The 24734-nt window shown below is 57.6% G+C and overlaps 9 protein-coding genes across 9 annotated transcripts; 5 read left to right on the forward strand and 4 right to left on the reverse strand.

Moving 5' to 3' along the window:
• Positions 1 to 2816: 2816 nt before the first annotated feature.
• On the forward strand, positions 2817 to 3704 carry SPRG_11568 (electron transfer flavoprotein subunit beta). The gene is made up of 2 exons (XM_012351090.1): positions 2817 to 2834; positions 2884 to 3704. Exons 1-2 carry the CDS (start codon positions 2829 to 2831, stop codon positions 3631 to 3633), a joined length of 756 nt encoding a protein of 251 aa, XP_012206480.1. The 5' UTR covers positions 2817 to 2828; the 3' UTR covers positions 3634 to 3704.
• Positions 3705 to 3821: 117 nt separating this feature from the next.
• SPRG_11569 (hypothetical protein) lies at positions 3822 to 6418 on the reverse strand (the record flags this gene model as incomplete). Its single annotated transcript, XM_012351091.1, has 15 exons — positions 6365 to 6418; positions 6272 to 6300; positions 6188 to 6230; positions 6106 to 6140; positions 6009 to 6050; positions 5854 to 5960; positions 5653 to 5801; positions 5377 to 5605; positions 4918 to 5308; positions 4782 to 4870; positions 4526 to 4735; positions 4416 to 4477; positions 4271 to 4370; positions 4148 to 4225; positions 3822 to 4103 (listed from the first exon to the last, which is right to left on the reverse strand). The coding sequence occupies exons 1-15, from the start codon at positions 6379 to 6381 to the stop codon at positions 3822 to 3824; spliced, it is 1863 nt and encodes a 620-aa protein (XP_012206481.1). The 5' UTR covers positions 6382 to 6418.
• A 2019-nt stretch (positions 6419 to 8437) lies between these two features.
• Positions 8438 to 9043, forward strand: SPRG_11570 (V-type ATPase). Its single transcript, XM_012351092.1, has 4 exons — positions 8438 to 8541; positions 8600 to 8700; positions 8747 to 8808; positions 8864 to 9043. Exons 1-4 carry the CDS (start codon positions 8463 to 8465, stop codon positions 8970 to 8972), a joined length of 351 nt encoding a protein of 116 aa, XP_012206482.1. The 5' UTR covers positions 8438 to 8462; the 3' UTR covers positions 8973 to 9043.
• Positions 9044 to 9835: 792 nt separating this feature from the next.
• On the forward strand, positions 9836 to 10276 carry SPRG_11571 (hypothetical protein; the record flags this gene model as incomplete). The annotated part of the gene is made up of 1 exon (XM_012351093.1): positions 9836 to 10276. One exon carries the CDS (start codon positions 9836 to 9838, stop codon positions 10274 to 10276), a length of 441 nt encoding a protein of 146 aa, XP_012206483.1.
• Positions 10277 to 10278: 2 nt separating this feature from the next.
• SPRG_11572 (hypothetical protein) lies at positions 10279 to 12686 on the reverse strand (the record flags this gene model as incomplete). Its single annotated transcript, XM_012351094.1, has 2 exons — positions 10279 to 10915; positions 12442 to 12686. The coding sequence occupies 2 exons, from the start codon at positions 12684 to 12686 to the stop codon at positions 10363 to 10365; spliced, it is 798 nt and encodes a 265-aa protein (XP_012206484.1). The 3' UTR covers positions 10279 to 10362.
• A 1425-nt stretch (positions 12687 to 14111) lies between these two features.
• Positions 14112 to 16431, forward strand: SPRG_11573 (hypothetical protein; the record flags this gene model as incomplete). The annotated part of the gene is made up of 14 exons (XM_012351095.1): positions 14112 to 14203; positions 14251 to 14415; positions 14460 to 14623; positions 14674 to 14800; positions 14845 to 14953; positions 15003 to 15236; positions 15291 to 15369; positions 15444 to 15590; positions 15632 to 15704; positions 15748 to 15830; positions 15877 to 16002; positions 16054 to 16270; positions 16322 to 16330; positions 16372 to 16431. The coding sequence occupies exons 1-14, from the start codon at positions 14153 to 14155 to the stop codon at positions 16429 to 16431; spliced, it is 1644 nt and encodes a 547-aa protein (XP_012206485.1). The 5' UTR covers positions 14112 to 14152.
• Positions 16432 to 17352: 921 nt separating this feature from the next.
• Positions 17353 to 18028, forward strand: SPRG_11574 (peroxiredoxin; the record flags this gene model as incomplete). Its single annotated transcript, XM_012351096.1, has 1 exon — positions 17353 to 18028. The coding sequence occupies exon 1, from the start codon at positions 17414 to 17416 to the stop codon at positions 18026 to 18028; it is 615 nt and encodes a 204-aa protein (XP_012206486.1). The 5' UTR covers positions 17353 to 17413.
• Positions 18029 to 18296: 268 nt separating this feature from the next.
• Positions 18297 to 20225, reverse strand: SPRG_11575 (hypothetical protein; the record flags this gene model as incomplete). Its single annotated transcript, XM_012351097.1, has 11 exons — positions 18297 to 18454; positions 18503 to 18563; positions 18617 to 18675; positions 18722 to 18840; positions 18890 to 18995; positions 19074 to 19142; positions 19194 to 19409; positions 19459 to 19503; positions 19551 to 19694; positions 19761 to 19967; positions 20031 to 20225. The coding sequence occupies 11 exons, from the start codon at positions 20223 to 20225 to the stop codon at positions 18395 to 18397; spliced, it is 1281 nt and encodes a 426-aa protein (XP_012206487.1). The 3' UTR covers positions 18297 to 18394.
• A 1002-nt stretch (positions 20226 to 21227) lies between these two features.
• Positions 21228 to 24070, reverse strand: SPRG_11576 (hypothetical protein; the record flags this gene model as incomplete). The annotated part of the gene is made up of 14 exons (XM_012351098.1): positions 21228 to 21393; positions 21442 to 21550; positions 21612 to 21698; positions 21739 to 21826; positions 21879 to 21936; positions 21995 to 22172; positions 22227 to 22273; positions 22321 to 22427; positions 22485 to 22615; positions 22667 to 22865; positions 22914 to 23068; positions 23122 to 23171; positions 23222 to 23484; positions 23549 to 24070. 14 exons carry the CDS (start codon positions 24068 to 24070, stop codon positions 21228 to 21230), a joined length of 2160 nt encoding a protein of 719 aa, XP_012206488.1.
• Positions 24071 to 24734: the final 664 nt, after the last annotated feature.

A 24734-nucleotide genomic window follows, 5' to 3' on the forward strand; every position in this document is an offset into this window, starting at 1 on the left:
CCACGGCGTGGGCTCGCCCGTCGCGCTGTCGCGGGCCATACCCGCGATCGCCTGCGCGCTTCCTTGCGCCTTGGACGCCGGGCCTTGCTCGTCGCTTGCGTCGTACGGTATCCACTCGAACGACACGCGACGTGGGCGCTGCGGCTGCATTTCTAAACTGCAATCTCGAAATAAAAATAAAAATACAATCATCAACCCTAACACGGGTCCTGATATGTTCGCCGGGGCACGCAACCCGTGTTTCTGTGCTGTCGTGCCACCGATCGAGCAGGTGCCCCAATGCGCCTTGGAAACGGGTGCTTCAGAAAAGCACCGTGCTGCCATACTACCTTGTGACCTGGTAGCCCTTTTGCGTCGCGAATATTGCAGCGGCGCTAGGACGCCCTTTGCCAATGATTGGTCACGTCGTGAATGGACGCTGAACCGACGACCGTCGAAGCCGGGAATTAGTCTTACTTGAATACAAGACACAAGACGATATTGCAGACGACGAAACAAGATGCTCTTGGGAATTGTATAGCGTCGGCACGTGCTCGAGCCTTGTCGTGGAATTTAGTGTGAAAAACAATGTCCACCATCGAGATGGCCTGTGCAGTCAGTAGGCACTGCTCTTGTTTCGAGTATAGGACCCGCCAGAGTGCGAAGACACTTGGTCGCGACCCTTCCCGTGCACATTTGGCCTCTTTGAAGCCACGTCTGCAACGCGACTGTTGCGAATCTGGCGTCTCAGGAGGCCGCCGGCGTCGCTGGACGTCCCATGCGCAGCGACCAAAAGGCGAGGCGCACTGGGTTCGAAGCGTAGTCGCAGTAACAGTGCTGCTCGTTCCTGGGTGTCAAGCTCGCGTGGTCGTCTCGTCCTGGTGTTGTGCCCTTGTCCTAGTATAGAGGCGGCGTCCGCCCATGATGCGTGATCACGGGACGGTCCTAGCACGCTCGAGTAGACAGGTATGGTGTGTCGAGTACGGCTGCATGGGCCATGGTTGATTGTGTTGCGTAGTTTGATGTCCTGGTCGACTTTAGGACCTGTCACCCGTTGGTCTAGTGTCGGTATGCGGCCGAGATACTGGCCGGCGACGAGGCATGACGTGACGGTCCACGCATTTGCGCGAATATCGTCCATGACAACGTGGTCTTACCGCTGATTGGTCACGCTGTACACAATGTCGCGCCCGCGGTCGTCGCAAGCCTTCCACCGCGGGTCACATCATCACTCGAATCAGGTATATGGGATCGATGGCGCTGCGCTGCGATTGGCTTTTCGACGCCGTCCAGCATCCGTACATCTGGGGTAGGGGTCCTCGTCGGCCCCCGGCCGCCTCGCGCCGCCGCCCCGGCGCACGTATATCGTCTTTGCGCGCCAAGGCTTGCACACGACCTTGGTCCAACGGCTTTGGATGGCCCAAAACGGAAGACGTCCAGGGATCGAGCCCTCGGTCGTCAAAGCCCAGCGGCAACAGACGGCGCGCCGACCACCTTAGCGACCACCCTTTTGAGGCGGTTGGTTGGCGCGACAACGTTCGATAAACCGGTAGTATACTCAAGGCTCGTGTGCGCTGCCCGTGTGCTGTACCGGCCAACGACAACAGACGGCCCACCGACCACTGCTCTCTCGTTCGATGGGGACCCACCCACAGCTCCTTCCAGTCATGGACGATCAATAAAGAGGCCGCTTCGCACGTGACCACAATGAGATGGTTTCGAACCAGTGGGTGTTCCTATACTAGTAGCGTAGAGATGCTTGTTGGTGGGCCGCCACGCTCGTATACAAGTCGTTCGAGGTCCCTGGAGCATTTGGTGGAGGCTGGCGCGCGTGAAGCAGGCAATGGACCGACGACGCAAGCACGAGCGTCCGCGATGGCGTATCTTTGGTAATTTCGGCATCTTTCAAATATGTGCCGAAGGCGCCAAGGAAGAATGCCGCAGCAGGCGCGCCATCGTGGTGCGCGACATGTAATTTCGGCAATAGCCGCGAGGCGCCGTGGCACATCCAACCGCCGCACCCACGTGCGAGGTACAGAGTCGAAGAGTACGCGCTTCTATAAGACTATAGAAAAAGATAAGACTTGGTTTAAAACCAGGGCTATGACAACACAAGGTAGGGGCTACTGTTAGTGCCCACTCGTCGCCTACGCCGATGGCAGTGCCGCCAACATATCGTCTATCCGGTTCTATCCGGACAATGGGCGCGGCACGTGTCGTCCGGATATAACCGGATGGTTGTCAAGCCTCCGGCCAATGAAAGGCGCACTTTTCGAGCGATCCAATCAAACGGCAGCTTGAAGTAGAGCCACCAATGAGATCGACCCGCGAGTGGTGACGACACCACTCCTTCGGCCAGCATCCACGACCTACCGACAGTAGTCCCTGGCACCGCTCTATGGGCGACCGCGTCCAGGGCCTTCTACCGGACAGTCGCTGCTTCAAAATCAAATCGATATCGTTAGGAATCCCTTCAAGGTCCTCCCTCTATCTTTGCATCAACGAGCTTCGTGGCGTCCTCCTTCACAGAGGTTCCTTCTGGGCATTTTAGCCCTTTCAAGCGTGTGCTTCCGGAGCGTTCCAAGGCAGCACTGCGAGGCGTCGTCTCGAAGCCCGTGCTTGCCATGCAGTGTACATGGCGTATAAATTAATCCAGTGTTTTCGCCGTGCATCGCCCATGCAGTGTCTGCTCTATGCTGCGTCAACAGTCACCGCACGTCTCCCATCAAGTGCGCCCTTTATAAGTGCGCACCCCCGGAAGTCTTTAACCCATCGAACGTGCCACGTGCGTACTTAACCGAGCACCCACTTGTGGCCCGTATACGAAACAGCCAAAATCCGCATTTGCCATGAAGGTAGGAAGCTGCTGACTTCGCCGAGCTTCGCCTGACGCCGATGGCCTAGGTCCTGGTTGCTGTCAAGCGCGTCGTCGACTACGCCGTCAAGGTCCGCGTGACGCCCACCGGCGTCGACCTCAACAACGTCAAGATGAGCATGAACCCGTTCTGCGAAATCGCCGTCGAAGAGAGCATCCGCCTCAAGGAGCAGAAGCTCGCGACCGAGGTCATCGCGGTCTCGATCGGCCCCAAGCAGGCGCAGGAGACGCTCCGCACGGCCTTGGCCATGGGCTGCGACCGTGGCATCCACATTGAGACCGACATGCGCCTGGACCAGGACCTCCAGCCGCTCGCGGTCGCCAAGCTCCTCGCCAAGATCGTCGAGGAAGAAAAGCCCGAAGTCGTCGTGCTTGGGAAGCAAAGCATTGACTCGGATGCGTGCCAAACGGGCGGCTTCCTCGCCGGCCTCCTCAACTACCCGCAGGCCACCTTTGCGAGCAAGCTCACGATCGCCGACAAGAAGGCCACGGTCACGCGCGAGACGGACGCCGGCGTCGAGACGCTCGAGTGCCCGCTCCCCGCCGTGCTCACGGCCGACTTGCGCCTCAACCAGCCCCGCTACGCGACGCTCCCCAACATCATGAAGGCCAAGAAGAAGCCGATCGCGACCAAGTCGATCGCGGACCTTGGCGTCGACGTCACGCCCCGCATCACGACCGTCAAGGTCGAGAACCCGGCGACGCGCAAGGCCGGCATCATCGTCCCGGACGTCGACACGCTCGTCGACAAGCTCAAGAACGAAGCCAGCGTCATCTAGATGGGTTGTCTTGCGTGTACCACTAATGACCGCGAAATCCAATACGTGTCGATCTCGTTCGTGCTTCCGCACCCTTCTTATCTATCCCTCCGCCCCTGGCCCCTTCCGCCGCCACGACGAAGAGGAGATATTGCATTTTTTATTTGGTCGTCAGCGAGGAAGGAGAGACTACTACGATGATACTGTCGTTAGCCCCGGCCTCGCCCGCGCCCACGGCCGTTGGTGGCGCGGCCGCCAAACGCTGCGGGCTTGGCGAGTGGCGTCGTCGACGGGCGCTGGCGCTGGGCCGCGGCCACGAGCTCGCTAAACGCCTGCTTGACACACTTGTGGACTTCGGCATACGACGCGACCAAGACCGACTGGCCGTCCCGGGACGAGAGGAGGACCTTCTCGGCTGACGCACCGTCGAGCTTGTTGAGGGCGTCGACAATGTGGCCAAAGTCCAGCACCGGTCGGTTCTCCTCATCGACCTAAACGCCACGGTCAGCAGTGGTGCCATGCATGCAGTGAGAACCTGGTGGAACACGAAGTCGCGGAAGAGCTTGAGGAGGTAGCGGTCGCCCGTCTCGGCCCAGCTGCTGTCCATGTTGAGCTAAAACATTGTCGTTAGCAGCCGCAAAATGATCCAGATGACTACATCAGGGCGTTCGTTGATGAGACCCAGCTTGAGCATCAACAGCAACATGCGGCCGTTCTGGTACTCGGACGACAACTGCGCTTCGAGCTCATCGGCCAGACTACACCCGCCTCTAAGGCGATGACAAACACACAAGGTGGTGTACCTGTACTGCGCGTCGAGCTCGGCTTGGGTGCGGTCAAAGAGCGTCAACGCCAACTCGGTCGCCTAGCATCGTCGCTCTATACGTGGCGATCCAGCAGAGAGGACACATACCGAGGCCGTCTCTTGGAGAGTGAGACCACGGACGACGGCGGTGAGGTCGTCCGAGAAGGTGCTCGCAAACTGCGAAAGGAGGTCCGTCACTAGCCGCGCCAACATCAGACCAGGCAGAGGCCGCATCGACGTACCATTGGTGGTGGCGGAAATCTCTTGACGGACACCAAGGCTGAGCACGACCTTGCCGAGGTTAATCAAGTCCTCTTGCTACGCCGTCCCATCGAGCTCTGTCGATCAGAAAAAGAGCGTGTACCTGAAGCGCCTCCACACGCTTGGATTTCGACGTGTCGTACTCGAGGACGTCGAGGACACCCGTGCCACTGATGCGCACACGGTTGTGCCCTACGCAGCGCTCGCCATGAAAAGACATTTGGAGATCGCAGCGATACCCGTGACGAGGAGCCGTCGGAGTCCGATGGCTTGACAGGCCATGTCGTGGCGATGGATGGCCCGGAGCGCGCCGGCCATTTGTGTCAGCAGACTCCAGAGGAACGCCTCGGACGCGATCGATGCTTGGCTGGTAAAGAACTTGGCGTGCAATGACGTGGCCGTCGGGAAGTACTCGGAGAGAAAGAAGAGCGCTACTCGCGACGATGACACGTCGTCATTTCCGTCGAGAGGAGGTACCGCCATGGGACACGAACGCGCGGTGGAGGGCACGACGTTGGCGTGAACCACCTTCTTCCACTTGTCGACTGCTTGCTGCGTGATCCCTGGCGTCGTGCGCACGTTCTCGACGCGGCGCAGAGCATACGTGCGCCCGTCCGTCTCGCTAATCACCTAATTTCAAAGTTTCAAGGTTATAAAATGTCGTAAAAAAGACGATTTCGGATGGAAAATGGGATTACCTTGTAGCAGTGCGAGGGATACCCAAAGCTGCCGGCCACGTTGCGATGCAACGCATCGTCTTGAACGTCGAGCGGCCACATGCAATGGAACTGCGACGGAATCTCCTTGTAGCGCTCGTCGGACGGATGCACCTGCCGCAGCATATCTTCGTGCTCAGCATCCAGCTGACGCCGGACGGTCGGCGCCAGTGCCATGGACGCCAGCGACCGGCGCGTTGTCACAATCGGTCTAATGCGTGGAGTCGCTGCAGAGTGCGACAACAAGGTAGATCGTACGAAGAGGGGATGACAGACGCAGACGCAGCGTACGGCGGCTGAATGTCGACGTGGAGCTGCGCGCCGGGCCCGTGCCGCAAGACAGCGTTCGTCGGCGTCGCTTTGGCTTCGGACTCGGGCACGTAAAAGATGCAGCCACCCCGCGTGACCTACACCGAATATGGCTCGCATGGACGGACGTGGAAGCGTGGTCGCGGGAACCTGCACCATGGGCTCGGGCGCTGCGTGCTGCTTGGGCACGAACGGCGCGGCCGTCGAGGTGAGCTCGCTATTGACGAGCGGCGACGTCTTGGGGCTCGGGCGGGCGACTGGACACTCGAGGTTCAACGCACATAGTAGGTAGGCATTGCATCTACCTGGAGGTGGCGACGCCCATTGCGACGTATTGCCGCCGCCGCCTGTGTCGATATATTATCGATTGATGGTCACGTGCATGGAGTGGACGAGGTGTACCGGCGGCGGCTGTCGGCGGCGATGTTGTCACGGACCTAGGCGACGCCTGATGCGCAATAGCTCACGGCTGCGAGTGGCGTACCGGTCGGCCATGGCGGTCGGCTGGAGTGGCGGGTAGCGCGGGTCTACGGCAGCGGTCGCTCGGTGCCACTCATCGGCGGCGTACCTTGGGCGTAGGCCCCGAAGCGCGATCCACTACGCAGAGGAGCACGTGGGTCCATGCGCGGGGAGGAAGAGGACGACGCCTCATGCACGGTACGTGGGGTTGTAGGCCATGCGTCTTGTCGTCGTCGTCGTCGCCTGCTTGGTGTCGAGCCAAATGGGAAACGGCAATAAAAACTACGGTCTTCGAGGATCGCGCTTTGATTGGCCAAAATGCGCAGCGTCCACCATTCGGATTGGCTGCCTGGCCAAAGATTCAATCGGAGCGGCGCTGCAAACAAGCTGCCACGACCCTCGGCGCGCTGCCTGCTGCCTTTGCACCAAGGTCAGTCGCTCGATCCACGCCCTCTTCGACCTCATACCTCGTACGAGTCACGGCGAGGACCGACGCTACATCCATGCACGACGATGATTGGCTATATTTCGCCCTCGCGACGCATTTGATTGGGTCGGTTTCCACACCTGCGATGGCGCTTGGCAGAAAGGACAGCCGTGGCCACGGCGTCGGTGGATGACCGAGCGCCGTCTTTGAACTACTGTAGCAACTGCAGCAGCTAGACTCTTTGGGTGGAGCGAGTGGTGGTCGGCGCCCCGACTGCATTCAAGTAGCCAAGCGTGTTCTTCTTCTTCTTCTTCTACCTACCAGCCGGTGGACAGCCCGGTTTGCCTTCGCATGTCAATCGTCCGATGCAGGTAGTAGGATGCGGTCTTATGCGCCACGAGCAAAAGCTCCTCGAGCAGGACGACAAGACGCCGCACTGTACGCTCTGCGGCTTGCTATCTCTCCTCGCCGCCGTGATTGATGCGGCAGGTTACCTCAGCCACGCGGCTATACAAGACGGACCAAGCCGACCGCCGCCGTAACAAGTTGCAACGACGAGCAGCACCAAACCATCCATCTTGTGCGGACACCTCGCTATCGCTCCTTGCCATATACTGAGCACGAAGCGTTTGCAGAGCAATGCAGTCCGAGCGAGACGTATAGTACGCTACATTGGTGGGACAAGCGATGGCGGCTACGAAAGATCGCTCTGCAATTAGCGCACCAGCGCCTTCTCGACAAGCACACGAGGGTTCATCGTCGACATGTAAGAGGTTGACCCGTGTACTAACATGGCGCGCGTCCGCACGACGTACTGATGACGGCGGCCAGAAGGCGGCGCGATAACAGTGCAGGTGACGACACCGTGTGGGATTGACATTGAGGTGGTCATTTGCGTCCATGTGCTGGTGGACCGGCAACCTCCACTGTCACCTCGCTTTGGTTGTTGTTGTAGGAGGTCTCTCAAGAACCGACTTGATGGTTCCGATGCCAACGCCAATGGGAAAGTGAAGAAAGGGACAGCACCTATACAGGGGCCCGAACGCAGTGATGCAGGCATCCGCCGACTGGGCATAAAGAGTAAGGTGGTCGATCACTTGTTATTGTCCCCGCGACCCCTCGCGCGTTGCACATATCGTCCCCGCGACCCCTCGTGCGCATGTGACGACCGGTCGACGTGGTGTCGTTCAAGACGTTCGAGCGATAGCGACGTGACGCCGCGCTTCTCGCAGTGCGAGTTAGTCGTGTACTAGTAGTACAGTAGATGGAGAACATGATTTGATCAATTCGATTTCGCCAGTAAATTTTGCCGTGGTCGGCCCTGGGTCGAGCTCATCGGCCTCAATTGGCGCTACCACGCAGGGCGCTGGAGACGAAACTATCTGCTCGTACTACTCTCGAAGGCGACGACGATGGTCCTTTTCTAGTTAGTTTCTGTTATCGACTACGTTTCGTTCCTTGTACTACAGTAGCTGTTGCTGCAAATTCTTAAAGGGTTATTCGTTCGCTCGCAGTATCGCCGGACGCTCACGGTGTTGCTGGTACGACACACTAGTCGCCTTCTTCCTCTTCTTGCTCGCGAGAGAGTCCATCGCTGGTTTAGTCGTTTAGTTAGTCGATTTCGATCGCTTGCCACTTCAACACGCACGGCGCAGATTTTTCACGACGCACAACTTTTTTGCATTTTTATTGAACGGAAACCGTAGCTTCAAGTATTGCTTACAAAGTACAAGCTTTAAAATAAACAAGGCAGAATGCTTCGGGTGGCTCTTTTTTATTCCGCAGGCGTCGCCAGCGATTGGCTAAAAAGCCGGTCCTTTTCCGGATGGCGATTTGTGAGGCCATTTTCCCAAAGTCAGTCCCGACGACCAGCATGGCGGCGAATCAAAGCATCAAGGAGCTCATGGCGGCCGAGACGAAGGCCTCCAAGATCATCAGCGAGGCCCGCCAAGGTACGTCGTCTGCCTCCATGCGGCGCGAGCATGGGCTCATCATGGCGGCCGTGTCTAGAGCGTGGCGAGCGTCTCAAGCAGGCTAAGGTCGAGGCCGAGGCCGAGATCGCGGCCTACCGCCTCCAGCAGGACCAGGCCTTCCAGATGAACTCGACCGACGTATGTGCTATATGCGGCCATGGCGCCGCTCACGCGCTCCTTGTAGCTTTTGGGCGACGACTCGAGCATTATGGACCAGGAAACGGAGCAGGACATTCAGAAGATGCGGTACGAAGGCGTCGTTCCATTGTTGGGGCGACGGACTGACGATGCATGGGCGTAGCAATGAATACATGCGCAACAAGGACAGCGTCTTGCAGCTGATGACCGGCCATGTCACAAAGGTTGTGCTCAAGGTGCCCGTGGCCCGCAAGGAAACCCACAAGGCGTAAGCGACATTTACATCGAGAAGGATCGCCGACGCCGTCGATGGTTGCTTCCATTAACAAGCTTGTACTTCATCTTTTTGGCGTCGCGTTCGGTCGCCATCGCTCTCCCGTCTGCCACGCACGTGCAGGGCTGTATCCACCACACAATCACAAGCAGATATAGCGCTCCACCTCGTACGCCCGCGCGGTGCGGGCCTTTCCGAGGCCGCCGCATGCAAGCATGCTGGCCACGACCTTACCCATGGACGCATCCAATGTCGACGCTCACCAGGGTAGATGGAAACGGCTGACACACCGCTCGTATCGCGCCACGTCATTTAAATCTCGGCCAAGCGTCGTGCACCTTCTTCAGAGTCGCGACAGCTAACCTGTGCAGGTTCGCCGCTTCGCACCCCTTCCGTGCCGCAAGGCGTTAAGAAGCTCGTCCTCGGTGGTACTCACGCTAGGCATCTGGGATGACGGGGCATCATCGAGCCGTTTTGACCGGCAAGGGCTCGTTTCGCATTGCAGCAGCCTCTTGAGAACGCTTCTTGAAACTACTGTTTCACATAGCAGCAGCCTCTTGAGTCCGCTTCTTGAAACTACTGCAGGTAGTGGGCCAAGTCTTTCGAGAGAGCGTGAGAGAGAGCGAGAGAGAGCTGGACGCGCATCATCTTTGCTTCCATGCAGAGCATCCGAAGGCGGTGCTTCTCGAGCTTTTGTTTGAACGAAGATTAAGAAGACTCGTAATCAACGATTAGTATTCCATCGCAATATAGGTAGAACGACTTCAACGCTAAACGTCTATTTGCGTCGAAACGACCAACGCGAGGAAAACGGGCGGCGCTTCAAAATGTTCATTTTCCATTTCCGAGACCGCTACACAGATGCCTGCGTGGTGCCAGCGCGACCATTGCCGCCGGTACGGCAAGCACAACGGCATGTGCCTCTACCACGCGCGCGACGTGCAGGCGCTGCGCAGCGCGAGGCCGAGCCTCGACTCGCCTGCGACCACGTCCTCGGACGCCTCCGCGTCGCCGATTGCGACCGCCCAGCCACAAGCGACAGCCAAGAGCCGCCGCCCGGACGCCCGATGGAGCGCGATCTCGCGGATCCGGTACCACCACACGGGCTGGATCAAGTGCCTCGTCCCAACGTGCGCGTCCGAGGCAAAGCGCCACTACCCGTTTTGCCCCATGCACGAACAGTCGACGCTCTGTGTGCACGAGACCACCAAGCAGTATTTGCAGCCAAAGGAAGCCGCGACAGCAACCAACTCTGATCTCTCGTGTGTCAAGGAGGAAGCCATGGCGCCTGTCGCGTCCTAGTAGCCGGCACCTTGTCACTTATATAGGCAACCTTTAATAGTAAAGTACGCTCCAGGGTACAATGTCGTTTGGGATGCGAGTGCGTGCTACTTGGTGACGTGGCGCCGCTTGGCGTCGTTCTCCTGTGCCGCCTCCAAGAGCGAGAGCACGCGCGCGCGCTTGTGCCGGGTTGCGAGCGTGATCGCATCGCGCCATGGGCCGTCCGTGGACGGACACAGACGCCTCTCGCAGAGGTAGCGCACAATGACCTCGTGGCCTCGCTGCACGGCAAGGTAGAAGGCGTCGGCCGACAGCCACGCGCGGCCTCGGCAATCGAGGAACCGCGCCACGACGTGGAGCTGGCCCTCCAAGATCGCCAGGTGCAGCGGGAACCGCGCATCGCGCTCAAACGGATGGAGGTAGAGTGTAAAGCTGCCGTAGACGGCAAGACTGTCGTCGCCGAGGAGCAGGGCGTAGCGCGGTGGCAGCTCGTACTGCAGGAACCCGCCGACGTTGGTCGTCGTCATGGCCCGCGATTCCTCAAGCCGCGGAAGCAGCTCGGCGAAGAAGCCATGCTGGTACGCGCAGATGCTGCGGAGGAGGCTCGCGTCCGTGAGCACGCTCGTGCTTGCTGCATGGGGCTCGGCCATCGGCGCCGGTCTGGCGAAATCCGAATTTTTGTTCATGTTGTATCGAGACTTGCGATTTGTATGGTCCATCGATGCGATCCTAGGCCGCGTGGGATTCGTCACTTTTTGTCCAATCGTATTTCTGTATTGGTTTTCGTTGGCAGGGATTAGAAATAGCGTACTGTTTGTAAGGAAACGGTGCATTTAATAATATATCGGATACCGGATTGGCTATTAAAGCCACCAATCACGCACCGCGAATTAACTTTACTGAAAAATCAAATCGATTTATCAACTTTGAACGACGACGGACTACAACGCCGACGTGTCCGTGTTCTGCTACCTCTGGCCCGTGCTCCGCGCCTGCGTCTGGTTCAACGTCTGGCGAGCCCGGAACGATCGCGTCTTTCGCGCCGACCTACCGCTGCCAAGTCCATGGACGATTGCCGTCAAGGTGGCGCAGGTCGCTCAACTGCACTTGCACCACAGCCTCGTACAAGAGCCCGAGCAGCCTGCTCTTTGTCGGCTCCTTCGGCTCCTCGCCCAACACGAGTGGCCGCGACGTCACCTCGTCCCGCGGATCGCGCTCCTGCCTCCGCCTGCCTAGATCAATTTCCGCAACCGAGTGCACACAACGAAGAGAGTCGGTCAATTTTATCTACTAGTAACGCAGTTTTATAGACGACCCACTTCAACAACAACAACAACGCCGACGCGTGTTGGACCCGCAAAAGCCTAAAGCGAGGCGCTACTGTATCTGGTAGCACAATGTATTGCTGGATCTGGTTATCGATGCAACAAGTGTAGCTTCTTATTGGGTATATATAATTCGCATACTCTGGTCAAGTGGTTGAAATAGGGCGTCGACCACAGTAGAGTCATCAGATAAGATTCCGTCGCCATGCACGTGCCCATGCACCATACCGTCAACGCGACTTGGCTTTGTGAATCAGTGGCAAGGACATGCCCTTCTTGTGGGATGTACCACCCGTTCGGACCAGGTCCCCTCGTTATACACCGTGGGTTGAAGCTGCGTGGCTCCTCTCAAACCATTTTTTATTCGCGGGAAGGTGACCCACGTAGACCTCGTGCGGGCTAATGGTCACTCACACACCGACAGGCGTCTCTTGGCATCACCTCCTTTCGCAAACCCACGACGGTACTACAGGCGGCCGTGATCGAGGACAAAGCTGTGCGCTCATGGGTACGCCAGCGCATCCTGGATGGGCGCAATCTGGTCGTCGCTGCGTCTCCAGCTGCACGTTTAGCGAGGCAGCTGTGCCCGTGGGCGACAAGTCGACACCTGCGCAGCTACCCACTACTAGTAGGATGCTGCTCAGGCTTTCAACCATATTGGGATTGAGAGAAATAAAAGCTGAAAGAAATGGTACGACGCGACTGTGCGATTAACTTTTTAGAGGAATATGCTCTTTACACACGGGGTATTATACTATGGGCTGATAACGAATCTGGAGGACATGGAGTAAGTAGTACGAACGATGACGATGGGACACGAGAGACGACGACGACGAGGGCGACGGCTACACTAGGATGTACAGCAGCGAGAGCTTGTTGACGGGGCGCGCCGATTCGGTTGCCGTCGTCGACGACGCTTCCGAGCTCGTTGGCGAGAGCGGGATCCCGTCCTTTGACTTGGTCAACTTGTGCGTCGAGCCGTGGCGCCGCTTCCGGTCGTACTCGCGCTGCTTGGCGAGGCGCGTCGCCCGGTGCTTGCGGTAATACTCCCGCTGATACTCGATGTACTGCTGGTACCCTTGCATCGACTTGTGTCGTCGGCCCATAGTATCGTAAGGAGGAAGTGCGTTGGAAAGGGCAAATTGAAGAATGGCGAAGACTCAAGTGCAAACTCACACGCTGCCCACCGTATGGTTCACACCGTGGGACGCGTCGGCGTGGCTTTGGCGACCGGTGCATCCTCGTCTCCTCGCCGAGAGCTCGCTTGTCGAATCCAATCAATAGAGCAGACGATATTATTGCCCTTGACGCACGACATTGCCCTTTCAAAAAGAGGGGATGTGGCCTCCTCGTTCGTGGCGAGGGGGCGACGGACCGCAGTGACGTTGAGCCATCTGTTTCGTGTCTAAGCTGCAACCCGTGCGCTTCAATTCGAGTCGCCACCCAGCATCCGATGTGGTGCAGCCGTGGACCCGATGTCCTGGGCTCGCTCCTGTTGAGAGCGGTACTGGGCGAACGGCGGCGCTGGGCCATCGAGCTAGCCGGGCGGCTGTTTCGTGGGATGCCATTAGATGCGTCTACACCGACGACGAAGGCGCAGTTAGTCACAACTGGACGAGGCACCCAAGATCAAGGATCAGCTGTGTCGATCCAGCCGCCTTTCCAGAGCGTTGCTGTCACGTCTTCGCTGTCTCTTCGAGCTCTCGTCGTCATCCGCCGTGGTCCGTGCGGCTCGGAGCGCCACGCCTGTCCTTGCTACTCGTCGCTACATTCCTGGATCGACCTCAACGAGGTGCTGCTGGCATCCAAGACAGCGCGCCCGTGAGGTGTCGTGATGGGGCCTACCATGCATAGTATTATGATGATGGTGCCACCAAGTTTGATGCAATCTGGCGGTGCAGAGGGCAACAACATCTGTCGTATGGTCACAGCTGTCGCGCACCCATGGCCGGTCGTGCGGTTGCCGCAGTTGACGGCCACGCATCTTTTTTGCGCCGAGTCTCGACGACCGGATCAAATCTCTTTTTTGTCGTGCCCTCGTTGCAGTTGTGAGTGATAGACTGTAGCAGTTGCTGCGAGCCGCCACCCAAAGGGTGCGCTCGCGGCAGGTGAACGGTCTCGACGCCAGATCAGATTGCGCGACGACACTCTCTGTCTCTTGGTGCGTGCGGAATCAATAAATTGAAGCAGCCCTGCAATGTTGCAAGTTCGAGTAATCCAATACGTGTGCTGTCGACGATGCCAGCATCGATCCATCTCTATCCTGGATAGAGAGGACAGAACGGAAGAAGACGCTACTGGTGCATCGCTCGGACTCGGTGTTTGGGTCCAAGAACAGGATGGATCTGTCCGGTCTGCGCAGTGCACGCCCAACGACCAAGCGTTAACTTTGATGCATTCCGACGTAGCGTACACCCGCATTGGTATGTTGCTCCGTTGGTTCCAACGCCAACATTTGAATACCGAGCACTCGAACCGACTAAAACTACATCTAAATACGGTTTTTGGCCGAGTCTAAATACGGGGTTTTTGGCTGGCGTCGTCCGACGGAGGGTTATCATCCGATAGAGCTATGAATGGTCGACGACTCGCCTCGCCGATGGTCGACCCCGTGTCGGCGCGGGTACGTCGATTACGCCAACGAATGTCCTTGTCATGCGACGAGCGTAGCCGACGACCCATCGGCGCAAGCACAAGCCGCCTGTCAATGTGGCCGAGATCCGCCGCAAAGCGGCTCTCTACAACGTCGGGTCGGCGGCGCAGTGCCCCAAAACAGCGACGCGCCGCCGCCGCCAGTCGTCACAGGCACCCCCGCCGAGTCCGCAACCCATCGGGGTATCGCAACCCGCGAGGATTGTCAAGCGATCAACATGCGATAGGGACGACCCTTGATGTCGGCGGTGGGTGTTGTGCACGACCTCTATTCCACCGTGCCATCGCCGCGCAAGTTGATGAACAACAACCACAAGCATGGCGCCGACGATGGTACTCGAGCGATGCACCCTGCTGGGTGGCGCCTCGGCCACAACAACTCGGCGTCATCGTACGTTTACAAAGCAATGTGGCGGCGGTGGGACGCAAAAGGCGTTGTAGTTTCAAGCTTGCGGGTGCTGGCACGGATGGGCTCCTGGCACCGAGCGATGGCGCCCGCCAAGTGCTCGCGGTGCATGGCCTCACGGACGAGTTCAAGTCGCTGCTCCTGGCGTATCCGCCGCCCAAGGTACGATATTGCGAAAAGGGCCCGATACGACGGAAGCATCGCAGGCGATGGAGGTGGCTGCCGAGCTCGCCGATCCCAGAGAGTGGACGAAGCGCATCGAAGGCCGCCCGAACGTCGGCCATCACAACACCGACCTCCCCCGGGCGTGGCTTGGTATGTCGTCTTGCTACAGCGACGACCATAGATATATCCTTCTGGACAGAGGAGCCGCATGAAGAGGGCGCGGAGAAGAAGCCATCGTGGGTCCCGCCCGCGTCGCCGCCCAAGACCCATCTCTTTCAGGACGATCTGGTGTCCAACCAAGGGCCAAGGCTGGAGCCGTCGCTGCCCATCAATGCGATTCCGCTTCGACAGCCGGAAGCGTTCGCGGGTGTGCAGCCATATACGCTGCCGGTGCAGACGACCCAGAGTTTTCTGCAGCACGCCCAAGACGCAGGTCCGTGGACTAAACAGCATCGCACCACTCTAATCCCTCGTTTGTTTTGGATAGAGCGCGTCTACCTGAACCTGGAAGCCGCGCAGAACGCACACAAGAACCCGGGCCAGATGTACACTTTGCCCATTGCAAAGTGCGTTTTTGTGTAGAGGACAGGAATGTCCATCGTGTGCGGAACGATGGACGATATTGTCCTTGTGTATGTAGACCGGGCCGGGCGTGCCGCCTCGGGCTCGAGACGCTGCACTCGAACGTCTCGTCGACGCTGGAGAAGCGAAAGCACCGACCAAAGTCGGCGCTCCACGCGGTGCAAAAGACATCGCCCATGGTGACGGTCGCCGGCGCCAAAATCCGGTACTCGAGAGATACTAGTATGACGCAATCACGTCCTGTAGACCCAAAACCGCGCGGCTCTCGTTTCTGCGGTCGGCGACTGTCTACTGCATGGACACGGCCGAGCGCAACACGGTACGAAATCCTCCGTCTTTTGTGTTCAACTTGTCTGTTCTAGGTCGAAGAATACTCGGAGAAGCTGCAACTCGAACGGGAGAAGCGGCGCAGCGTCGTGGGCCTCAAGAACGCGGCCCTTGGACGGTACATATCTGTCCATTTTCAGCCACACGACAGAGGTGTCGTTTAGAAACAAGACGATCGTGCACCGCTCGATCGAATTCATCTTCAACTGCTTGCGCAACCAGGCGTATGCCAACGTGCCGGGGCACCTCCGGCAACTCTACGAGACGCTCGACCTTGACGACTATATGAAGTACTCGGCTCGTATTTGTTGAGGAGATGGAAGGGTGTACGACACAAATAGGCTCGTGCAGTCGGCGGCGACGGACCATCGCGGCCGCCGCACGCTGCTGCAATCGCACAAATCGTCGTACGATGCGGGCTTTGACGCGGAGACGCTGCCACTCCTGTGGCTGGACCGCAAGCAATTTACGATCGCGCTCCAGCAGCTCAAGTTTTCGACCGCCGACATCAACCTCATCTTTAGCGCGTTCGACTTTGACCTGGAACACAAAGTCGAGGTTCGTTCGTCAATCAAGATGGCTGCATATATGTACCTACGCTTCCACTAGGTCGGCGAGGTCTGTCGCGAGATCCGAACGCTCCAGCTCGCCAAGCAAAGGAAATCATGCCCCACTTGCTCCTCGGCGGCGACAAGTCGCGTCTCCGAGACTCCTTTTAGCGTCAATACAATCGCATTGCGTTTGCATCCGTCATGTCCGACATTGAAGATGGACATATGTACGAGCGCGCCTCGAGACTCTGCGTGTTTCAAGTGCGCGCAATGCAGCCTACTACCTCCCTGGCGCAGGCGGTGCACGTTGCAAGAAGGCAAGGTCAAGGCCCACAGCACGCGTTGACCGCGACCATATCTCGACGCGTGCATGCCTGCTGCTGGAACTACCGGCTATCATGCCGCCGCGAGTCCGGATGAGTCTTGGTGGCACGCAGTGTCGTGGAACTTCGAGTTGGATTATCTTCTTCCAACGATGGCAGGCGCAAAGACAGCGCGGCCGGATCGTTCGCGAACGCGTCGAAGGTTCGCGATCTTGAACGACCAAGACCGCCTGGCTACTCGTGGCCCAATCACATGATGGCTACCATCAGAAAGAGCCAATCACATCGTCGCGCCACGTGGAGGAATCCGCGGATCCGAGGTCAGGGCATCTTGCCACCTTGGTGGGCTTGCGCTTGGTCCTCTTCTAGCTCGCATATACTACGATCGAAAGGCTAGTCTCTGGCCTTTTTGGTCGGTAGGCAGCCCAGCCTTGTGGGCTCGGCGCACTTGGCGCTACAGTTGACGCCGTCCTCGCGCAGAGGCGCTGCAACGTCGAGGGAGCCTGGCGCGATCGTGCTACGTCGTCGGTCACGTCACACGGCAACGAGTCAAGCGGCCGATCGCGAAGCTTCAGGTCGCCTTCACGAGCCTTCCAAGCACCGTTGGTGTATCCACCGTCGGATTCCAACGCGATGCCATTGGCTAAAATACAGCGGCTGTCTTTTCCCCGTCCGTGGGATTCAATACGTTTCCATACAAACACACTGTAATAATAAAAACGATGCGGATTGCCGCGATGGCCGCGACGTTTCATTGGCCAAAAGTCGAAACGCTCCCGGCCGCTAGACAGGCCAGCTCACTTTGCCTTTTGCTTTTCAACCCCAACATGGTCGCCATCATCCGCAAGCCTGCCCCCGCCTTCACCGCGCCCGCGGTCGTCAACGGCGAGTTCGAGGACGTCTCGCTCTCGGACTTCAAGGGCAAGTACGTCGTGCTCTTCTTCTACCCGCTCGACTTTACCTTCGTGTGCCCGACCGAGATCATTGCGTTCTCGGACCGCGTCAAGGAGTTCGAGGCGCTCAACACGGTCGTGCTCGCGGCCTCGTGCGACTCCAAGTTCTCGCACTTGGCGTGGATCAACCAGCCCCGCAACCAGGGCGGCCTCGGCCACATGGCGATCCCGGTCATCTCGGACGTCACCAAGAAGATTGCGCGCGACTATGGCGTCCTCATCGAAGACGGCGAGGACGAGGGCGTCCCGTTCCGCGGCCTCTTTATCATTGACGACAAGGGCACGCTCCGCCAGATCACGATCAACGACCTCCCCGTCGGTCGCAACGTCGATGAGATCCTCCGCCTCGTCCAGGCTTTCCAGTACACGGACGAGCACGGCGAAGTCTGCCCCGCCGGCTGGACGCCCGGTGCCGACACGATGGTCGCTAACCCCAAGGACTCCAAGGCCTACTTTGAGGAAGCCGACAAGAAGCGCAAGGCCCACTAAACCAACTAGTCGCATGCTAGAACTCGACTAACCTTTAACAACTTGTCTGTCCGTCCATATCCTCGTCCACTCTCGCCCGCAACCGTAGCAGGCCCGCGGCTCTTCTCGAATCCCTGGTCCAGTCCGGCGCGTTGAACAAACTGCCCGCGCACCCAAGAGCGATGACAACAAGTGTACTGGAACAACGAGGGCATGTCGAGAGAGCACCGCCGACAAGAGCCCTATGCACCTGATCTTGTAGCATCCGAGGCAGCAAGACGCATGGAGGCCGAGACGAGCACGAGAAATAGTATGGGACACAGGTATTTGTGCAATGTTGTAGAAGACTCGAGTCGACGAGAATGATGCGGTGTGGTTCTAGGCGCACTAGGCCTTGGCCGGGCCAAAGCCAAAGTCGTCGTCGTCGTCATCAAGGCCAAACTCGTCCTACAGGACAGGTTCCTCCGGTGAATCTTTTATCCAGTGGCGGCCTACCAGCGGAGCGTTGGTCTGGAGCGCCAAATACGGGTTTTGCGACTGCGGCTGAAACTTCCATCTACGCGGTTTGAGAGTTGATACGTTGAAAGGATTTCAGAACCGTCGGCGTACCCCGTGACAGCGTAGAACGCGAGCGCCGCAAGTTCGCCCACGAGCACCGAGATCCACGTCTACGTCAGATTCCGTGAGATATGGTCCCGTCCGACGCTGGCTTACGGCGTTGAAGGGCAAGGACGCGGCGAGCAAGTAGAGTGCGATGCGCGTAAAGTACACGTACGCGACGACCGCAATGTAAAAGCTGCGAAACTGCGTCAGCTTTTGCAAGTTGATGTGGGCTACAAAAATCCATAAAAGTATCAAGCTATCAATCCATGCCATCCATACCTTTGCCGTCCGTCTCGGCCGTTTGGCGCAAATGGCGGATGCTCGACACGATCGGAAAGAGGATCGCGCAGCAGCACACAATGTCCACCAGGTGCATCACGTCGCGGTACCTCATTGTTGGTCAAGGGTTCGAGCCCGTAAAAAAGCAGCATAAAACGCACAAAAGCATTGGAAAAAAGGATATCCAGCCGACCCACGCCTGCGTCCCAATCGAACTTTCCTGAAGCACGACGACCGCGATGTTGTTGAGCACCTACATGTAACATCCGGAGTTAAATCCTCGACGACTAGAATGGCAATGTACTTGGAGGAGGAGGACGACAAAGATGATCTGCTTCTCCGACGGATTCAAGTGCGGCTTGAGGAGCGACCAGCCCGTGCCAATGAGGAGGATCACGACGAAGAGCATGATGCCCTTGAGGAACATAAAGACGTAGTAGATCTCGTTCCAGGACGTCATCGTGTCGCCGTGGGCCTTCATGTAGTAGAACCGCATCGACTCGGCAAACAGCGACAGCGTCTACACCGCATGATTTGTGTACTTTTGGAAAATGGACAATAGTGTCTACCTTGACGCTGACGAGGACGGCCATCATGTAGTGGATGTGGTGGATCTAGCAGGCGCAACGTTTGAAGGAGACCGATCGGCAAAAGACGGTACATGGGCCATGTTGGCGTGCAGGACGCGCGCCCAGTGCAAGCCCGCGGTGAGAAACACGATGCTCATGAGGAGGTAGATGAGCGGCACGGACGCGTCGCCGGCCGAGAGGTAGTTGCCGTCCGGGTTCTTGAACACGGCGCGCATCTGCAGCGATGCCGCCATTGTCAATATCCTCTTATGGCGAAAGGATGATGAGGATGACGAGCGTACCGAGAAGGACACCTCCGCGTCTGGCGCGCCGCAGTGAGCGAAAAGCACGTAGTAGAACCCTTCGCGCTCGATCGGGTGCGCAATGTGCCACGTCTTCTCGTCGTCAAAGTCCATGCGCGTCGTCGCCGGCTGCGCGTCCAAGATGCACACGACCGCGTCGTAAGGCCGCTGAAAGTAGGCGGCTGCGTCCTCCATGAGGTCGTCTTCCTACAGACATATGTATATCGCATGGGCGGTGCAGGGCGAGACGGCGGCGGCGGCAGTACGTACATGGACAAAGAGGATGCTGGTGCGTGCGAGCTGCGAGGCTGGCGCGACGTGGAGCTCGGCCTCGAGCTGGCCGTCAGCGTCAAAGGCGAAGCGCTCGATGAGGAACTGGCGGCGCGTCTCGTCCGCAAAGACCCAGTCTTGCTTGAGGCCATAGGCCAGCGCGAGCAGCGAGAGGAAGAGCACGGCCCAGCGCATGACGCGTGCGATTGTTGCTCAAAACGAAAATGACCGTATCCGGATAGTGGGCGACCTCTCCCAGGCTAAATGCACGCCACACAATAGTTGCGCCACGCACCAAAGTTTGGACGTGGGCGGGGTAAAGTGGCGTGTGAATAGCCTACTGTACGACGGCTACATGCATTTCATTGCTCGAGGACGCCCTGGACACGAGCAGTATTCGGCCACTGGGTGTGGCGGCAGTGGGCGAGAAGCGTCGCCACCGGATGCCGCCGTACGCAGATCTCGTGATGGGATATTTCAATATTAAAAAAAAGTGATGAAGCCGTACACTTCACTCCACTTCCCTCGCTAGCTCGGCCTACACCTACACAACGGCATCGATACATACCAACTAATATAAACCCCTGAACTATAGAGGCTAGCGAGAAGGAACTATAAGCGTGCGAATAAGGTGCCAGGTGAGTTCTCCTGCGTTGCGGAAAAGCCGACTCTGAAGAAATCTTGGAGAGTCGACGTAGAGAGTCGACGCACGACCGATCCCATCGAGCGGCGTCCCAATGAAGCTTCTTCGTGTCCGCGCCGGCGACGTCTTTGATGTGCTGGATGTCAAGACGTGGCGACTTCTGCGACTTGGTCGCTTTGCCGGCGACGACGACCGCGCATTCACCAAATTTGGCCACGAAATGATGCACGTCGCGTCCATGCTTTCTGACGCATAAAATGCATGATAGATTCGCGCCCACACACCTCAAGGTCTATAGTGATTTCAGCACTTGCAAGGGTGATGAATAAAAATAGAGAAATCACATTCACCCTGGGCACTTGAAACATGTGGGATTTATTGCAGTGAGGATCCGAGTTTTGAAAGAGATATCCTATTGCTCGAGGTTTACCGGGGGGCGATCCGGCTTTTCGTTTGGGAGGATTTTGGAGAGCGTCGAGACTCGGGCCACTCGGTGCATTATTATTATTGGTGCGCAGGATCGAATTGCTTTTCGCTCGCGGGACGAGGCGCCACTAGACATTGTTGGCATTTTTTGTACAGATTGTCGTCGAGAATCCACGTACCGCATTGACACTCGCGACTGTGCGGACGGCTTTTTGAAGCACTTTTCGAAATTTCCGCAGCCCGCGCGCGGGGTGGGCGGCCACGAGTGGCGGAATCAACGACGCTTCGCAGTGCCTACGGTTCATTCCAATCATCAACCTATTCAACATAAATGCTGTGTACGCCTTCCACTCGGCAGCTTGAAACTCGGCGTCGAGACGGCAGCCGCTAAAAAGAATGTCCTGAAGCGCCTCGAGCATGCGCGGGGACTTGCGGACGGCGCGTTGAAACTCTACGCTCGATTATTGCACCGTTTTAAGAAACATCAAATATGAAAAAATAAGAAACGGGACCTTCGACAGTAATGTCGCCATCGCCGTTCTCATCGAGGGTACGCATGATTTCATTCACGTGGTTCTCGAGTTCGAGCCCCTTGACCTCTATGCATTGTACAATAAAAAGGATTATCCCGGTCGTTACCGTGCAGCTGGAGCCCGCGTTTCCGCGACACGAGCGTTTTGTGCACCTCTTGCTTGGTGACCGTGCCGCCGCCATCGAGATCCAGCACCTAGATATATGAGGTGACGAAAGAAAAATATGTGTACAGGTTGTCATCGCACCCAGTGCACCATGCGCGCACGTGCATCTGGCGCGCCTTGCATGAGCGTCGAGAGGCCCCTATAAAAATACGATGACGAAATGTCGGGAACCAAGGTTTGTGCATCGACAATTGTACTGAATGAATTCGTCAAAATCCACAAATTGGTCGTTGTTGGCATCGAACGCGAGAAAGAGGCGCATCGCCAGCGCGTGGTCCACCGGATGCGACCGCGCGAGGCGGAAGAAATAAGAAATGATGGCGGTAAAGCCGTAGACATCAATGGCGCTGGGGGCTTTCGCATCCGAGCGCGGCGCTACGAAAGTCAGTCGGTCCGTAGTCGATCCATGCGCTCGACTGAAATACGTACCGCTGGCTTGCAAGCCCGAGCTCCATAGCTTGCGCAACGTGCGCAGCCTACGCGAAGCGACAATCAGTAGACCACATCGACGTTAGAGGCGGACCCTAGTTTGAGCTTGACGTTCTTCGGGTGCACGGCGAGGCGAAGGGGAAGGGCACCGGCAAAACAGTGAAAGAACATGGGGATCCGACTGCACGCACTGCAAAATTCCTAGTGCAAACCACAAAAAGCCATTTTCAAATTGTCTTCTTGTGCATACAATCGCACCTGGAATTCCATGTGCCCGTCGTGGTTGCGGTCGACGACCCCAAGAAGCTGCTGGCTAAATAAAATTTGATCCCAGAGGTCTTCTTTGTCCGACTGCAGTGTCTGAAACACTTCCTCGACTTCGATCGACCCTAGTCGTCATGCGATTATAGACATTGTGTCCATCATCGAAACGCACATACCGCCACCATCTCGGTCGTAAATGGAAAAGACCCACTTCATTTTTTCAAGGTCCGTGCCATGCACGAGCATGTGGCAGAGCTGTGCAAAATCACTCAACGTCACGGACCGCTCTTGACTCTTGCCGTGGTGCTGACACGCCGCGGGGTAGCACTTGGCGGCCCACTCCTGGCTATCAAAGCCGAGCGTCAAGCACAGCATCTAGTATTTCTCACATAAAAAACAAAGCGGTGAAGATGATGACACGACCTTGATGAATTCGTCTTTCGAGAGCACGGCTTGCCCCGAGATCTTCTTGAGAGCTGTGGGGGGCGCGCCGGGGTGCAAGGACGCGGCCACTTGAGCGTACGTTTGTACAATACTTTTGGGCACAACGTCCGCCGGCGCTTTCTGGCTGTCGAGCTCTAGATGGATACATCGATCGATATCGACTGTCAATCATTAGGAAGTCGACGACCTCGCTCGGCTGTCGCGGACACGGTCCGGCGCTTGACTGCGATTGATAGTCTACGTATCTCGACGATTTGTGCTGTATTTCTTCATCGCACATGACCCACTTGTGGAGCTGGCGCGCTTGCTGCGCAACGCGAACCGTGCTGTAGAGCGACGCGCCCAGTATGTCTTCGTCGGCCGAATCCACGTCCGAGGTCGAGCTCGGTGGCCGTGGCGGCGACGTTCGCGACGCAAGCTGGAGCTCCTCGACCTTGGCGACGCTAAAGCGCAGGCGGTGCACCGACTGCCGTCGACCACGCATGTGCAGCGACATGTCTTGGTCGTTGGTCCGGGACGAGAGGTGGTGCAGCGACTCGTGCACTACCTCCTGCACATATATTGTATCAACATATCAAGAGAGGGCATTCTCAAACAATTGGAAGAAGGCCCACCTGCGTCATGTCGTGCTGAGATGATTTTTCTTGTAGCTCGTGGAGCTGTCGTTGTTTATGGACGGACGTGAGCTCGCGCGAGAGGAGCACCCGGGACGACGGCAGCCGCGGCTCTCCGGTCGTCAGCAACTTGTCGGGCCGAAACGGTTTGGAGGGCGACCCCAGTTGACGCAGCTGAATGTGGCACAGTGACGCCTTGCGCTCCCTCAAGTACGGCGTCTGCGCAGGCTGCGTGATGGGAACGAAATGCGAATTCGGTGAGTCGACAACCAACAACGCAGTGGACGGGCTTGTGCTTGGACGCATCGGGGACGTCGCGTGGGGTCGTGGCGTCGATGGCAGCTCAATGGCGTCGAGCTGCGCTTGAAGCACGGCCTTGCCGTTGTGCGCGGTGGCAGTGTGTCGCGTGGTCGCTACGGTGCGCAATGCCTGTAGCAGCGTCCGCGTCGTGCAGGCAATATCCTCGTCGTCGTCGTTGTCGGCAGCCGGCGACGACTCGATCGTTGCCATATCGACTGCCATGGCTAAAAGGGACGAAATGAAACCGGCGGTTGGGCGCGGTAATGATCCATAACCATGTGGGAACATGATCCGGGAACATGATCTGGGAATACTCAGCGTATAACTCAAGTAGAAAAAACTAGATCACGAGATGACTATTACGCTTCGGCTCACTCGACGCGTCTGTTGACTCATCTTTTGTTGGAGTTCTGAAAGATGCTGTGAGAGAAAGTACTGTGTTCCCCTTCAAAATAGCACTTGTAAACATCCTAGACAGGACTCATTTTGCATGCGTTGCGTTATCACCAAGGATATCGCTCTCATCGCACTCGAGGGTGTCTGCATTTCGCGGGCAACGAGCAACATTGAAACGACCCCATTGAGGCCTCAAAACCTTTTCCAATACCGACGACAAGTGCCATGTCACCAACTTGTTCGCTCCTTGTTGACGGCCTCTTACTCTCCCCAAAGCACGGACAACGTCTGAATTTCAAATTTTACAATCAAAACGACCACTTGTGTGCTGGTCGTGTCGGCGCGACGGCCGACTTGTATTGTTGCACGAGAACGCGGACGCAGAAGTGGATACGATGAGCGACGAACGCGGCGGCGATTGCCAAGCCCATCACAATGGTGACGTTCAGGACAACGTTGAGATGGACGGTGGCGACAACGACCGGTGGCG

This window comes from Saprolegnia parasitica, assembly GCF_000151545.1.
Source record: "Saprolegnia parasitica CBS 223.65 unplaced genomic scaffold supercont2.74, whole genome shotgun sequence".
Lineage (NCBI taxonomy): Eukaryota > Oomycota > Saprolegniomycetes > Saprolegniales > Saprolegniaceae > Saprolegnia > Saprolegnia parasitica.

Coding starts and splice junctions, on each gene's coding strand:
- SPRG_11570 (XM_012351092.1), top strand. CDS start 8,463: ATGGCGGCGAATCAAAGCATCAAGGAGCTCATGGCGGCCGAGACGAAG. Junction 8,542..8,599: donor CATCAGCGAGGCCCGCCAAG/GTACGTCGTCTG, acceptor GGCCGTGTCTAG/AGCGTGGCGAGCGTCTCAAG. Junction 8,701..8,746: donor TCCAGATGAACTCGACCGAC/GTATGTGCTATA, acceptor CGCTCCTTGTAG/CTTTTGGGCGACGACTCGAG.